General features: G+C 46.1%; 1 protein-coding gene across 3 annotated transcripts in view; it reads right to left on the reverse strand.

Annotated features, from left to right (window-relative positions):
- The window catches only part of LOC146340404 (carotenoid-cleaving dioxygenase, mitochondrial-like), a 105,482-nt gene extending 89,609 nt beyond the window's left edge, over nt 1-15,873 (reverse strand). For 2 of the 3 annotated variants that reach the window (XM_084803491.1, XM_084803490.1), the window contains exons 1-3: nt 15,786-15,873; nt 13,213-13,317; nt 10,540-10,684 (exon numbers count right to left, since the gene is read on the reverse strand). In XM_084803491.1, the coding sequence (XP_084659617.1) occupies nt 10,540-10,675 (136 nt within the window). In that variant the 5' untranslated portion in view covers nt 10,676-10,684; nt 13,213-13,317; nt 15,786-15,873. Of the gene's footprint in view, nt 1-2,681; nt 2,741-10,539; nt 10,685-13,212; nt 13,318-15,785 lie in introns of those variants that run through there. The other variant, XM_084803498.1, reaches the window with a different exon arrangement.
- Nucleotides 15,874-15,918: the final 45 nt, after the last annotated feature.

Below are 15,918 nucleotides of genomic sequence, written 5' to 3' on the forward strand. Positions count from 1 at the left end.
AACCCTAGACATATGAAACATTTGCCTTGCTTCTTCAGCTTCGCCTTTCTTTCTGAAAGACAACAATCCTCTGCTTTGTGATTAGAGTCTTCACAGGATGTACAGGTTGTTTCTGGAGCTATCGTACAGTGCCGCTGCAGATGGCGCAGTATCCCAGTCTTTCTTCTCTTCTACATATTGCTGTGTTTGTTTTAGTTTGCCTTTCAGTGAACTATCACCATCTTTGGCTGTAACTCCACTTCTCATCAGAACTGAATTTCGTTCTCAGCTCTCAACATCCCTTTGGAGGAATCCCATGAGTTCTGGTACCTTTCGTTCATCAGTGGCATCTTTCCTGTGGGTAGATTCTAGTATCATATCTTCAAGGATCATCTTCATCAGTATTGGACACAAAAGACTGTCATAGGTATCTGATACAACTCCCACAGTCTCCGGACTGCGTATCTGAATTTCACAAGCATCATACAACTGGCATAGTGCAATAATGTCAGCTGATCTTTGAACTGTATTCAGGCTTAGCCATTTGTTCTTGTGCGCGTGGATAACCAAGTCCTTCCTCCTAAATTTATCCTGCAAAACCTTCACTGGTGCCTCATAATCTGCTTTTGATATTGGGAGTCCTGCCACTGACCTGGCTGCTGACCCAACCAGACAGGATTTTAGCTAATTAAGTTTATCTACCTTTCTTAGTCTGGTGTTCTGATGAATGGAGGTTTCAAACTGGCTTCACAATCCTCATCAGCAGCTGGTATCTCCATAAAACCTATCCATCATCAATTTTGGAAGCTTAACCATCAGGAGTTGAGGGGCCCCACTTATTTCTGAAGAAGATGAAGACTCGCATTCTGCCCCTTCAAAAGTTGCTCTTGCCACGAGAGTCTTCCATGCAATATGAACTTTATAATGCTACGCAGCCTCCACCTTTTTCGCTAAGTCATCCAGCTCAGTTACCATAACTTCAATGCCCTGATCAAGTTCATTTACTCAAACTTTGTTCAAGCAAATTTACATTTGCATCAGGTCTGTTCAATTCAGATTCTTCTTTCTTTTTTTTACAACAGTTTAGTAGTCAGGGTTCTGATTGTAGCCTGTTTGTGTTTCAGTCTCTCCAAGGCCTCAGCCATTCTGCTCCTGACCTTAGACTGCAGTATGTTCTTTCCTGGGTTTCGGCACCAAAATGTTGCAGACTGGGTCTAGCAGAAGAGCTCCCTTGAGACAGAGGACTCTGGAGACTCTCTTCCTCTTATTTTATATCAAATTTAGGCAAAACCAACAAACAGAGCATACATTTCTGCTGACACAACTGACAGAGAGAGAAGGCCTAACTACTACTAACAAAAGGCATCACATGGCTTTCTGTTTCACATTCCTAAGAAAAACATTTACCCTTTAAGGCTTTCAACAGACCTCCTTGGTGGTGGCGCCCCAGTTGCAGAACACTCTCCGCAGAGAGGCTCACCTTCTTTATTGCCCTTTCAGCGTCATGCAAAGCCCATTTAATTCTCTCAAGCTACAATTTCAATTCTGCTGACTGTTTTATGCTGCTTTTATGGTTTTGTGGCATTTCGTTTGTTATGTTTTTTGTATCTGCATTTCCATTGTTTGCGCTGCGAATATGGTTGAAGGGCAGAATAAAAATACTTAAAATAAATAATTTAATCCAACCCCAGTACTAGCCACTACTCTTCAGGACAGCAACAAAACTAACTCAGCCAGCCACACCAAGGAACCAATTTTTCCCAGAGGAAAGTGTGCCTGCGCAGAGGCAGCCCCTTTCAGATACCAGTTCCTCTTGCACGATTCCTCACTGGTAGAGCGTAGCTTCGTTTCTCCCTTTGCTAACATACAGTTGGGAAGTATCCTTTAAGAACTCCTCTACCCCATGTCAGCCGTCTGCCAAAGACAATGATGAGAGGGATACTAAGGGATATCCGTTACTGTGGCATCCCCCACCCGACTGCCCTCCAGATGTGTTGGAATGCAACTCCTATCATCCCCAGCCAGCACGGCCAGTTCAACACATCTGGAGGTCACCAGGCTGCAGAAGGCTGTCTTATTGCTTTTGTTAAAGCTGGCCTGCAACTGGCATAGCTGGCCAGCTAGAGAGAACTAACAGGGACTTGCCTGTAATTCACAGACACGAGTAGCTAGGCACAGGCATGAGCTGCTGGTGTAGCACAGCAGTTAAGAGCATGAGCTGAGCAGTCCCTGGTTCAAATCACACCTCAGCCACACTCACTAGCTTCGCTTTTTCCAGCCTCAGCCCCACACTTGCAACATAGGGAAGATAATACTGGCCAACCTTATAGGGTGGTCATAATATTTATTTATTACAATTATGTCCCACCTTTTTTCCTCCTTAAGGAACCCAAGGCAGCGTACACAATCCTCCTCTCCATTTTATCCTCACAACAACAACCCTGTGAGGTAGGCTGGGCTGAGAGTCTGTGACTGGCCCAAAGTCGCCCAGTGAGCTTCCATGGCTGAGTGGGGACTAGAATCCAGTTCTCCCAACTCCCAGTCTAACACTCTAGCCACTACACCACACTTGTAAACGAATTCTGAAATAATGCACGGGACCACTTGACATGTGCCATAGAATTGCTAAATATTATTATTCTTATAAAGAACTTCAAAACAGCTGCTGAAAGGAGAGGCTTGGGAAAAGCAGCCTGCTGTACCTTTGCCTTGTTGAGTTCTGGAGCCTGCAGAGATTCCGCTATGGAAGCAACACGACCCGCCTGCAGCACATCACCTTCGCACATCAAGCTCAAGCTGCACATCTGCAAATGTACACATTTTTACAGAGATCCTTTTCAACTCTCTTACAACGGAAACTGGCCCTGACCTTCCCACCACTCAGCTGAAGGGGGACAAAAACAAAGAGGAAAAGCAACACTTTCTCGGAGCCAGATTTCCTCTGCAAGGTTGGAGACGCCACTCACGTCAAAGAGCAGCATCGTCCATTGCTTGGAGCAAGGAAGTGCCCAGTGGAATTCAAACACAGGAAAGCTAAGAGAGGAAAGTCTCAGTTTCTTCCCCACCATTCCTAATCACAAATCAACTGTTTTCGAAACTGTTACAGCCTCACCCTTGGCAGGCTGAGCAATAAAAACTGCCACAATGCCACCTGAATGAATCATTCTACTTTACGGAGTGAATGTGCTTAGCTTAGGAAAACCGCCCACACAACAGAATAGCCTCTCCCTCTAACAGCGACCTATGCTGGAGTTCTGATGAGTCACCCTGCGAAGGGAGGAAAAGCCCTCACTGGAAAAGGGCAACTCAAATGATCCAAGGGCTGGAGCATCTCCCCTCTGAGGGAAAGTTACAACACCTGGGATTGTTTAGCTTGGGAAAAAGGAGGGTAAGGGGAGACATGATAGAGGTGTACAAAATTATGCATGGCGTGGAGAAAGTGGAGAGGGAGACTCTTTTCTCCCTTTCTCATAATACTAAACTCAGGGTCATCCCATGGAGCTGACTGGTGGGAAATTCAGAATAGATAAAAGGAACTACTTCGCACAGCACATAATTAAACTATGGAATTCGCTACCACAAGATGTAGTGATGGCCACCAATTTGGATGGCTTTAAAAGCGGGTTGGACAAATTCCTGGAGGAGAAGGCTGTCGATGGCTGCTAGTCCTGATGGCTATGTTCTACCCCTAGTAACAGAGGCAGTGAGCCTATGTGCACCAGTTGCTGGGGAACATGGGGGGAGGGTGCTGTTGCATGCGTGTCCTGCTTGTGGTTTCCTGGTTGACAGCTGATTGGTCACTATGTGAACAGGATGCTGGACTAGATGGACCCTAGGTCTGATCCAGCAGGGCTCTTATGTTCTTATGGCCTGCCCCATAATCAAGGTCTTCCTTTGAACACACCTCACTTCCAAGAGAAATCTTCTCTTGTGGCTGTTGGACAGTTTATTTATTTTATTTATTACATTTATATCCCACCTTTTTTCCTCCAAGGAACTCAAGGCGGCATACATAATTCTCCTCCTCCTCCATTTTATCCTCACAACAACAACCCTGTGAGGTAGGTTGGGCTGAGAGTCTGTGACTGGCCCAAAGTCACCCAGTGAGCTTCCATGGCCGAGTGGGGACTAGAACCTGGATCTCCCAACTCCCAGTCCAGCACTCTCGCCACTACACCACACTGGCTCACAGTTGTGAGAAGTTCCCAAGGGCAGGAGAGGGCCTGGCCTGGAGATCCTTCTCCCGCCTACTCCAGAAGAGACTGGCTTTGCATTGTGTGAAGCTGTACTAGCATCTATTGCAGCAAAACCCTCCAGAGGTCCAGTGGCACCTCAAAAGCTGAGAAAAATATCACAACATGAGCATTCAAGCGCGTAAGCCCACTTCATCAGATGCATTAAATTAATGCATTAGTGATGCATTTTCAAGCATTAAGCCACCCTAGAAAAACTGTCCTATAACAACAGTGGAAGGCTTAGCTTTTGCCTCACTTGTAATAGTGTTCTTCTAACCAGAAAGAAAATGGTTTTCTATATTGGGGTGAGCAGAAGATAGATTGGGATCTACTGGCAGTTCTTGGGTGATCTGCAGTAGATCTCCAGGAGTCTGGCTCCCAATAGTTTAAAAACTCGGGTAAAACTGCAAGTAGATTTAAAAAAAATATATCTGCCGTGGCTGACCTTGCACTAATATCTCAGCCTCAGTGTTCCTCATCTATAAAAAGGACATTTTAGTTGCCGTTGACCAGGACTTTGTGAAGCTCTGCTATCCACTTTTAGTGTGTTGTGTTAGAAACCCTGATCTGCAGTAACTCAGATGTAGATCTGTACTTGTATATGAAGGCTCACTCTGTGTGTGTGCGCGCAGAGTGTGACACACATGCGTTAAGTCATTGGCTCCACCCCAAGACCCAATTTTGCCTCCGGTTCCACCCACAAACACATGCCACTATTTTGGACTTGCTCTGGTTGATGGACCTCTGGGTTGCAGTAAAAACAAAAGCAACAATAACACAGCAGTTGCCACAAGCTCACCCCTTGTTTGTATAGTGTGCAGATAGTGTCCATCTATCTCTCATTGCGCTGGGGGGGGGGGGGGCGGGAAGAGAAGGAGAAACACTGCAAATGAACATTCCCCAAATCCAGCCCAAAGGATTAATGTTAGTACTCCAGTCCATCTAAAGCAGAGGTGAACACGTGACCCTCTCAAAGCTGTTGGACTCCAACTCTCATGAATTCCAGCTAGCATGCGCAATGGTCAGTGAAGATGGGAGCTGTCCAGCAACATTTGAAGGCCAGAGGTTTCCCATCCGTGATCTAAAACACGTTGCTCGATTTTATCTGTTCCAGCTCAAGTTGCTAATATTCTAAACAGTAAAGATCAGTCAAGAGCTGGATGGGGTCTAATACATTAAGGTTACATCCAGACAAGATGAAGGTGATTGTCAGTGTAGATGTATAACCTGTTTTAGACCGGGTTACATTCCGGTTTGCAACTTGGACGCTCTCTTGTGCCTGGCCTCCCTTCTCGATACCCAGACAGAGACTGCAGTGAAAAGTGTATCTTGCCAACTGCACTCTCTGCTACAGCTGTTCCAAAATGCAGTAGTGCACTGCAAAGAGCAAGGATTTCACTGGTAGATGAGTAGGTTTCCAGGCTCAGTTCAAAATGCAGCTATTGACCTATAAAGCCTTAAACAATCTAGGGTTAAGGTACCTGAAACACAACCTGTCCCAAGAGAAATCTGCCTAGATACTTAGATCATCAGAAGAATTTAGGGTTCTAAATTCTCCTGCCTTCTGGGGTTTAGTTTAGTTACTAGGACAGTCTTTTCAGTGGTGGTGCCCCACCTATAGAATTCTCTTCCCAGAAAAGTTTGTGTGGCCTCTGCTGTTCACTCCTTTCTAGGGAAAGTAAAAAGTCTTTAAAAATTGCTTGCGCTGTACTGCTGGTTGGGTAATTACCATCTATGAGCTGTTATTTGTATATTGCTTCATTATTGAGTTGGTAGCATTTTTTTTTTAAATGTAACTCACCGATGTTTTAAATGTGGTATTTTGCAGCGTGAGGTTTTATTACCAGTGTGCCTGGTATCAGGCAGGATGGCAGCATCTGTAAATCTATTCTGGCCAAACTTGGTATTTTAAGTACTACAGCGCCCTCTAGTGTTGAACTAAAGAACTGACAAGGAAAAGACCGGGTAAGAACGTAAGAGCCACCTGCCAAGCAGATGGCTCTGAGAAGTCCACAAGCAGGACATGAGTGCAATAGCAACCTCCTGCTGTTGTGCCCCAGAAATTGCCTCCAATATTGGAGGTCAGATATAGCCACCATGGCTAGTACCCGTTGTTGTTGTTGTTCAGTCGTTCAGTCGTGTCCGACTCTTCGTGACCCCATGGACCATAGCACGCCAGGCCTTCCTGTCCTGCGCTCTCTCCCGGAGCGTGCTCAAGTTCATATTCATTGCATCGGTGATGCTATCTAGCCATCTCATCCTCTGCCGTCCCCTTCTCCTTTTGCCTTCAGTTTGCCTTTTACCCACTGATAGCCTTATCCTCCATGAATGTGTCTAATTCCGCCTTTAAAGCCATCCAAGTTAGCGGTATCCTGGATTTTTAGGAAATAGCTGATTTTACTTTATTGGCTTGCTGGGAAAGCTATTGAGAAACTGCTAACCACCCTCTCTTAAAATAATGTAGGTTGTCTTATTATAAAATGCAAATGCCAATTGTTTAATGATAAATACTTACAAATTTGAAAATGTAAATAAGTTGTAATTGTGTTAAGGAGAAAACACACAACGGCACATGCAGGTTCACAATGAATTCTGGATTACTGGCATTAAAACACAGTTGTCAAGATGACCTGGATGGTATCCAAAGAGAAAAAAGCTGAATTAAAGCCCCATCACTAGGGCAAAGGCTTATTTGAGTAATGAACAGGTGTGAGACTGTGTTATTCTAGGGCAAAGTTTTTGTTTATCAGTTAATAAGCAAAAAATATTGTGTAAGGTATACACATTTAAAGTGCAACCCTATGCATGTTTAGACAGAAAAAGTCCTACAACTTCAGCTGAGAGGTTGCACCCTAAAACGTTTGATATATAGATGTCTAGAAAAATTGTAATCTTGAGTTTAAATAGCAAATTTTTAGTAAGGAATTATCTTCTCAAGGTATGATTCAGAATTGATCTTACCTAGCCTAAAATGAGTATGTGCACATTTTTTTGTAAGTTTTACTTTTCAGGAACGTTTGGTGTTGTTGTTGTTCAGTCGTTAAGTCGTGTCCGACTCTTCGTGACCCCATGGACCATAGCACGCCAGGCCTTCCTGTCCTGTGCTCTCTCCCGGAGCGTGCTCAAGTTCATATTCATTGCATCCGTGATGCTACCTAGCCATCTCATCCTCTGCCGTCCACTTCTCCTTTTGCCTTCAGTCTTTCCCAGCATCAGGGTCTTTTCCAGGGAGTTTTCTCTTCGCATTAGGTGGCCAAAATATTTGAGCTTCAGCTTCAGTATCTGTCCTTCCAATGAGCACTCAGGGTTGATTTCATTTAGGATGGACTGATTTGACCTCCTTGCAGTCCAGGGGACTCGTAAGAGTCTTCTCCAGCACCACAGTTCGAAGGCATTGATTCTTCGGCGCTCAGCCTTCTTATAGTCCAGCTCTCACAGCCATACGTTGCTACTGGGAAAACCATAGCTTTGATTAGACGGACCTTTGTCGGCAAGGTGATGTCTCTGCTTCTTACTATGCTGTCTAGGTTTGCCATAGCTTTCCTCCCAAGGAGCAAGCGTCTTTTAATTTCATGGCTACAGTCACTGTCTGCGGTGATCTTGGAGCTCAAGAAAATAAAATCTGTCACTGCTTCCATTTCTTCCCCTTCCATATGCCAGGAAGTGATGGGGCCAGATGCCATGATCTTAGTTTTTTTAATGTTGAGTTTCAAACCAGCTTTTGCACTCTCCTCTTTCACCCTCAACAAGAGGCTCTTTAGATCCTCTTCGCTTTCTGCCATTAGGGTGGTATCGTCTGCGTATCTGAGGTTGTTGATAATTCTCCCGGCAATCTTAATTCCGACCTGTGATTCATCCAACCCGGCGTTTCTCATGATGTACTCTGCATATAAGTTAAATAAGCAGGGCGACAATATGCAGCCTTGTCATACTCCTTTCCCAGTTTTGAACCAGTTGGTTGTTCCATGTCCGGTTCTTACTGTTGCTTCTTGACCCTCGTACAGGTTTCTCAGGAGACAGGTAAGGTGGTCTGGTACTCCCATCTCTTTAAGAATTTGCCAGAGTTTGTTGTGATCCACACAATCAAAGGCTTTAGTATCTTAGTATTTCTGCAATGAAGCAGAAATAGACGTTTTTCTGGAATTCTCTTGCTTTCTCCATGATCCAACGAATGCTGCCGATTTGATCTCTAGTTCCTCTGCCTCTTCGAAACCCAGCTTGTAGTTCCGGTAGTTCTCGGTTCACATACTGCTGAAGCCTAGCTTGTAGGATTTTGAGCATAACGTTGCTGGCATGTGAAATGAGCACAATTGTACAGTAGTTTGAACTGTCTTTGGCATTGCCCTTCTTTGGAATTGGAATGTAAACTGACCTTTTCCAGTCTTGTGGCCACTGTTGAGTGTTCCAGATTTGTTGGCAGTAAGATAATTAAGACTGTAACCCCTAATTTATAGGACAGCAGATAATATGAGATACTTTCTACACAAAAAGGTATAAGTATGTGTTGGGTTTGAAAAAAGGGAGCTTCTTATCAGAAGCTCACCAGGTCTGATACCTGTCAGCCGAATAGCCTATTCAGAATCGTATAGGGAACTTGGTACTTAGAATGAGATCTCTCTTTTTTAAGGACTAAATTAAAATTATTAGGACTAAGATTCTAAGAATAAATTTTATTTTTAGGAAATTCTATTTCCTGTTAAGCTACTAAGATCTAAGGATCTTTAGTAAAGCTCTGTTTAACAGAAAGAAAAGTTTTTATGTTATTTTATGCATGTTATATTTTGATGTGATATTATAAATATATTTCTAATAAAAATAAAAAATAATCCAAAGATTTTTTTCCTTATGAATTCTTATTAACAAAAAAACAAAATTGAATCTACCTCAAACAATGTTTGGTTTACGCTTTGTTTGAAGCATACTGATCAGTTACAGTTAACTGGCAGCCAAAGGCTTCCTAAATACTGGATCTACAGTTTAAAAACACTCGGCAAAGGCTAAATATGTAAAAGTGTCCACCATTACACCCTGTGGTAGCAGATTCCATAGATCAACTATGTACTGTGTGAAGAAGTCGTTCCTTGTCTGTCATTGGATGGACCCAGGTTCTAGTCCCATGAGAGGGGAAATTCTCTCCCCCTTTCTCCATACCATGTATAACTGTATACAACTTTTTTCTAAGCTAAAGAACGCCAAGCATTGTAATCTTTCTTAGGGCACAATCCTATGCATGTTTAGACAGAAGGAAGTCCTGCAACTCCCAGCATTCCCTGACCTCACTGTTTGCAATCCCCACCCTTCCCTATCATGTGTATTGTATATATACCTGAAACTCTCAGTAACACTTCATGCCTCTGATGAAGTGGACTATAGTCCACAAAATCTTAAGCCATAATACATTTGTTAGTCTTTAAGATGCCACAAGACTGTTGTTTTTGTTGCCCCCCATCTGGAAAGAGAACCTGAGAAGTTGAACACATCTTAAGAGCTACCTGTGGCATACAACTAAGATCCTTCCTGTCTCAGCACTCTGCCTCCAGCAGTCAGATGTTCCTGGGAAGCTCACCAATAGAGCATGGGGGAAGGCAGTTACTCCCGCTTTGCCCCTCCAGCATGTGGCAGTCAACAGCATGGTGCTTTCTGATGCAACACTTTCAGTCTTATTCCCGTTACATCCAAACTGGAATTGCGGTTTAAACCTGCTTATTAACCAAGATCCAATCCTGCCCTCATATCCTGGTTAGTCAGCAGAAATTATGATTCTGTAGAAAAGCAGGTTACAAATGTACTAAGTAAATGAAAGGAAACAGGCCATTGCCCATCTCTATGGAACTGAAAGGCACCCCTCTTTCAGGTTACAATCAGGCTACTGTTTACAAGCTCACTTGCCTTCAGATGAGCAACTTGGAAAGCCAAGAGCATCCCAGAGCTTTTTGAAGTGCATCTCATCACTTTGAACTTACTACCACATTTGAATGGCCTCCGGACCACAAATGGAAGTCACCGGATGAAGAACGTTCCAGAGCTATTATGTCAAGATTACATGGATACCAGGGCTGAAAAGCTGGACTAACCAGGGCTCCAAACTAAACAGAAGAGACAACACACAGCAGTCCTGGCTGGCCATGGCTCAATGGCAGAGCACCTGCTTTCCATGCAGACGGTCCCAGGTTCAATCTCCTGCTTCTCCAGGTAGGGATATGAAAGAATCCTGCCTGAAACACTGGAGAGCTGCTGCCAGTCAGTGTCGCCAGTACTGGCTAGATGGACCAAGGGTCTGACTCAGTATAAGGCAGTTTCCCATGTTTCTTCTCTCCTGACTTACCAGTGACCATGGAGTGTGAGAGCTGCAGCCAGCGAGTAGTCCACGGCTGGTCCAGGGTACAGGTAGGCTGCAGGCAGGAGCCCGAGCAGTAAGACGCTGACTGCTCGCTCACTTGTCCAGTGCAGAGATGCAGCATTGGAACCAGCTACAGAGAGAAGAAGCATATTTGATCTGGTGCTGGTTGGGAGTTGGAAATAAAAATTACTTTAACTGTTCAAAATTTGAAAATGCAGGAAATATTGGAGAAAGCTAGAAGGACTTAAGAGGTTTTCCTCTATCCCTCCAAAAGGGTTCCCAAAATTTAACACGAGCTTCCTCATATCTAGGATCAAACCATTTGAATTTCCCCAAGTGGAAATGCTAACAGTGCAAGCGTTGTCCCAGACCTGGGGCCAAACAAATTAATGGGGGAAGGGCCATATTGCCCCAGGAGAAAACAACAACAACCAGTTCCTGCAGGACTCCTGCAAAGAACAGAAAGTTATTCCATTGGTCCCCAGCACCAGTCACGCAGGGAGGCACATAGCTAGCCGTGTCATGTTTGTTGGGCTGGATGGGTAGAGACAATTCCTGTCTTCTAGTTCTTTTGAAACACACAGAAATTATCTGTTTAGGTGAGGAAGTGTCCAGGATAGAGAAGGACAGGTATCTTGATAGCACCAAAAGCCTCATCCTCCCTTGCCTGTTCCCACCAAATTAAGAGCCCAAATTTTGCAGACCAATGCAATTTATGCATTTTGCTTTGCAATCATTTGCATGCGTTATTCTGAACCCAATAGTGGATATTTGCATACCTTTCTCTTTTTGGTGTTGTAGCAGGTTGGTGGCAGAAGTACATGCACAAGTAAGAGGGACAGTTGAGGGTGTCTTGGTAGAGGAACATAACTGGAGCTCAGAAAGGAGAGGCAGGTAGCCTTGGGAGGGGGAGTACACAAGCTTGGCCCTCTGAATATCGAAGCTTTTGTACAAATGGCCTGAGTGTGCCCACACATATCACCACAGCCATGAGGGCTAGAAACTTGCATTTTAAAAATAAAATGAGAGGCAAGATTTCCAAGAATCCAAGTTGTGAGCCAATCACCAGATTTTGTTCAGAATTCTGCATATATCAAACTGCAGGAGATTAACAGCTTTAAGGATGCAACAAGCGGGGGGAATGCACCACAACTAGAACGGACCTTGAGAAGAAAGGAATGATTACACACCAGGAAAAATGCCAACTTCATTCAAGACTGAGGATGTACATTACATGAGTTGGGAGACCCCAAATGCATACATTTTATGTGAGTATTTTAATTGAGACACATATCACACAATGGACATGATTTATATTATAGGGGGGACACTGAGTCCCCTGACCCACCATGGGAGACGTATTACAGTTCAGGAGTGCCATAACAATTTCTAGAAGAAAGACTTTGATCAAGACAACGCAGATCTAACTACCAAATAAAGCACCACATGGGACCTCAAGGAAAGAGCAACACAAATCAGCGAGTCTCCAAAGAACTCCCCCAAAATGTTATCTTACATTAGCCTCATTCACTGCAGGGCTCTCGTGTAGCTCCCAATTATTTCAATGTACCTGGAAGCCAAAAATCCACCTCAATGTCCCACCTGAAACAGGTTGGAAACATTAAAGTTCATCACTGACTATTATAGTACACAACGAAGTTGCACTGCAGGCAGGACACCAAGTGGTGCTTTCCCATTAACCCAAGAGCAGCCCCACCACCCTTTTGCAGCAGATGGCAGCCACCCAGTGCATGAACAACCGAGGTTTGAACCTACAGCCTTGGGGATTCAATTCAGTGCCTTGCATTTGCTCACCACATCATTTGAGTTCAGAATAAAAGGATGCAAATTAAGCAAAGTATGCATATTAACACTAGCGCACATCATTTGTAATGCAACGGAAGACACACACCTTGGTGACGTGTTAGTTTTAGAAGAATCAGGATTTGTTAGTAACAACTGGGAAGCCAGAAGGCAAGGACAGAACAGAGACTGGCAGGGAGTGCTGGATGGTACCAGCATGGTCCAGGAAGCAGATAGGAGAATGCTGAGGACTGAAGTTCCACGAAGCTGTTCCCACTTTTCTGGGTTTTCAGGTGCTCCCTACACATTCCCAAGCTGTTCTCTGCAGCCACGAGGCTAGCTGTGTGAGTAGGAGGAGTGGAGTTTCTTAAGAACGTCAGAGCCCTGCTGGATGCCAAAGGCCTACCTAATCTGGCATCCTGTGCCTCATGACAGCTAAGCAGATGCCAATGGGGAACCCAAAGCAGGGCATAAGGGCCACAGCCCCTCCCACTGTTGTTTCCCAGCAACTGGCATCCAGCAGCATGTTACCTATGATCCTGAAGGTAGCCTATAGTCAACATGACTAGCAGCCATTAATTCTTGTAATTATTGATTCAAAAGTTGCTTTGGTAATGCTATAATCAGCCCCAGACCTTTGGGAAAGGATGGGATAAAGTCTAAAATAGAAACGAAGTAAAATATTTGCACAAACATGACCAAGGAAACTAGAGAAAGCACTTTGTTCTCAGCATGCCCCAGGCTTCTCCTTGTAAAGATGAGATGGATTATTGCAACACCAGCAACAAACAAGTTGCACAGTTTGGCGCAGACACATGAAACAAAAAACACAGCAGGAACTGGAAGAAGACTTACCTAAACTCCTGGGGGATGTATGGATTTTGCACACCAGAGTACGGTGCTCCTCGGTGGGAGCACAAGCAACCGCTGTCCGAGTCAACAGAACCTTGTTCAGGAGAACTGTGGGTAGAACAGAGGCATTTCACTCAAGAAAGAGGAGTGCTTTACTCTCCAGACTTTACTAAGTCTGCTAGGTGCAATAAAAAGTGCTAACGAAAGGCTTACATGTCACAAAAGAAAAGGATTTTGGAAGGGAAGCTCTTGGGAATAAAAGATACAAACTCTGATATAGTAAAGAGATGGCAGCTCATCCAGCCACTGAATGACAGGAGCCTCTACTGCCAACTCCAAGTTTATGCACCAGAAGCACCAAGACATCAAAGTGGTGAAGGAGTGTCTTCTAAGGAACACTTCTCACAGTGCAGAAAAGAGACGCTCCAGGACTTCCACATTCAAGCAACGAGCATGCATATGTGAAGCAGCCCAGGCGTTAATGTGGATGGGGTGCTAGATAATGGACAGAACTAGATGCCCTCCAGATCCCAGTTTTACAGGAATTTTGGAAGCATTCCAAAATCCCATCCCACATTACTGTATATTCCTCAACCAGTGGGGTATGGTCCACGTGTGCATGAGAGAATAAATGAATGAATATGGTTAGGCCCATATACATAAACACCCAGTTTAAAAGCTCTTATTTCCATTCAAAACAGTAATGCTACACAGGTCTCCCATCACAAGCATGGCCACTTTGATTATGGCAACAATTGCCAAAGTAGTGGCATGTCTCAAGGCAACGGAGGACCTGGCAGGCTGCTGTAGATTATCCCAAGCTGTGAGTCACAAAAAGTTTGCCAAGGTAGCAAGGACACTCAGCCTGCTTCATATTATCTGTGCCTTGAGACAGTCATGTTTTTAAGCCGATGACTTATGTATGTAATTAACAGAGCCCTCTTTGCCAAACAGTTAGGTGCTTTTAGATTGGGTTGTTAAGTGCCACGCTCTCACATTCATGGGAAAGAACACACTGTGTTGACCTTATCTGTACAAGGCTGTCTGTCATTCACACACTCACCAAATAAAGATGTGTTTTATGAATAGAGGGGGGAGGGAGAGAGAGAGAGAGAGAGAGAGAGAGATTTCGGCCTCTGTCCAAAGGGAATGCCATTCCTCTCCTGCTTCCCCCCCCCCCTTCATTCAGGAAGCAGCAATTGTATCCTGCCCCAGAGGGGACCCCTTGGCAGCCCCATCTGGAAGGTAGCGCACACGGAGAGAATGCAAAGGGAAATCAGTCACAAAATCAAACAAGTCTGATAGTAGCAAAAAACCCAGGCCCACAAAAATGGAAGAAGCTTTTCTTAGGTAGGGGGAGAGAATTACCCATCTAGAGAGCTCCAAAGACCACACCTTCCAAAGAACAAAGTTGCAGTCCCATGCAGCAAAGCAAGCCTTTGGCAGCAAGCTCTCTAAACTAAAAGGAAGCTTTGGAGGGAGGCCTGGAAAGGAGAAGCTTCCCTGCCCCAGAGCTGATACATCAGGTCTGGGCCTATCATTAGGTAGAGTAAAGCAACCGCCTCAGGCAGCTGATTCTGGGTAACCTGAAAAGGCAGCACATTGTTATTTAATTTACTATCAGTGTATTTTTACTGCCAGGGAGAAGGAGAATGTGTTTGTGGGATTTTCGCCTCATGTGCCAAAATAACTTCACTGCCCTTGGGAATGATGCACTTTGACTTGTGTGCGCACGCTATCTGCTGCCCTACCTCAGGCAGCAAAATGGCGTGGCGGAGGGAAATGAACAACCAAACAAGGACACCGCCCCTCACCACTGTCTGTTAATTAAGGGCACCCCCTTACCAACTTCCATCCGCAATCACGGATACGGGGAGAGAGGGCAGCACAGTACCACATAAATTAAGGGAAGCCACAAACAGTCACGCCTGCCCTACCCTTGAAGACTACGTGATAGAGGGTTGCCGGAGCCACCCTTCCCCACGGGCCGCAGCTCAGCAGCAGAGCACACGCAATTCCTGCCAGCGTCTCCAGGTAGGCCTGGGAAAGGCTCCCTGCCGAGTCTTTGAAGGGCCACGCTGGCTAGGGGTGATGGGAACTGCGGCGCAACGCATCTGGAGGGAGGGCCCCATCTGGGGGAAAGCTGTCGCAGGCGGGACGGAGCCGGCGGCACCAAGGGCCCGAACTCGGGACAAGGCAGCTTCTTGGGAGAACCCGCTGAGCTCCAGCGCGCCTCTGGGCTGCTACAATTCAGGCCCGAGCCTGCCGGGGGAGCCGGCGCTGCGCTTCCAGCAGCGGCTGCAGACTCGCCTCCCGCTCCGGGAACAGCCCCGCGCGGGCAGAGAAGGCAGCGCTCTGCCCGTGGCACGGGCGGGGGAGGCCCCACCCGCTCCCAGGTGCCCCCCAAGGGGCGACGGCTGGCGGGGCCCTCGCCTCTCCCCGGCAGGGCCGCCCCGCGGAGGGAAGGCCCGGCCCCCGGCCCCCGGCAGGGCCGCCCCGCGGAGGGAAGGCCCGGCCCCCGGCCCCCGGCCCCCGGCCCCCGGCCCGGCAGCCCGGCAGCCCGCGCACGCTCTCACCGGCGCCCGCGCCCCGGGGCCGGCCCAGCCCCGCCCGCAGCAGCGCCGCCGCCATCTTGCCGCGGTCTCCCGCTCCCCCTCCCGCTCCGGCGGCCCCAAGGGCGCTCGGCGACCCGGAAGCGGAAGGGCGCCG

This window comes from Heloderma suspectum, chromosome 6, assembly GCF_057233095.1.
Source record: "Heloderma suspectum isolate Gila_16-S chromosome 6, 16-S_ref, whole genome shotgun sequence".
Lineage (NCBI taxonomy): Eukaryota > Metazoa > Chordata > Lepidosauria > Squamata > Helodermatidae > Heloderma > Heloderma suspectum.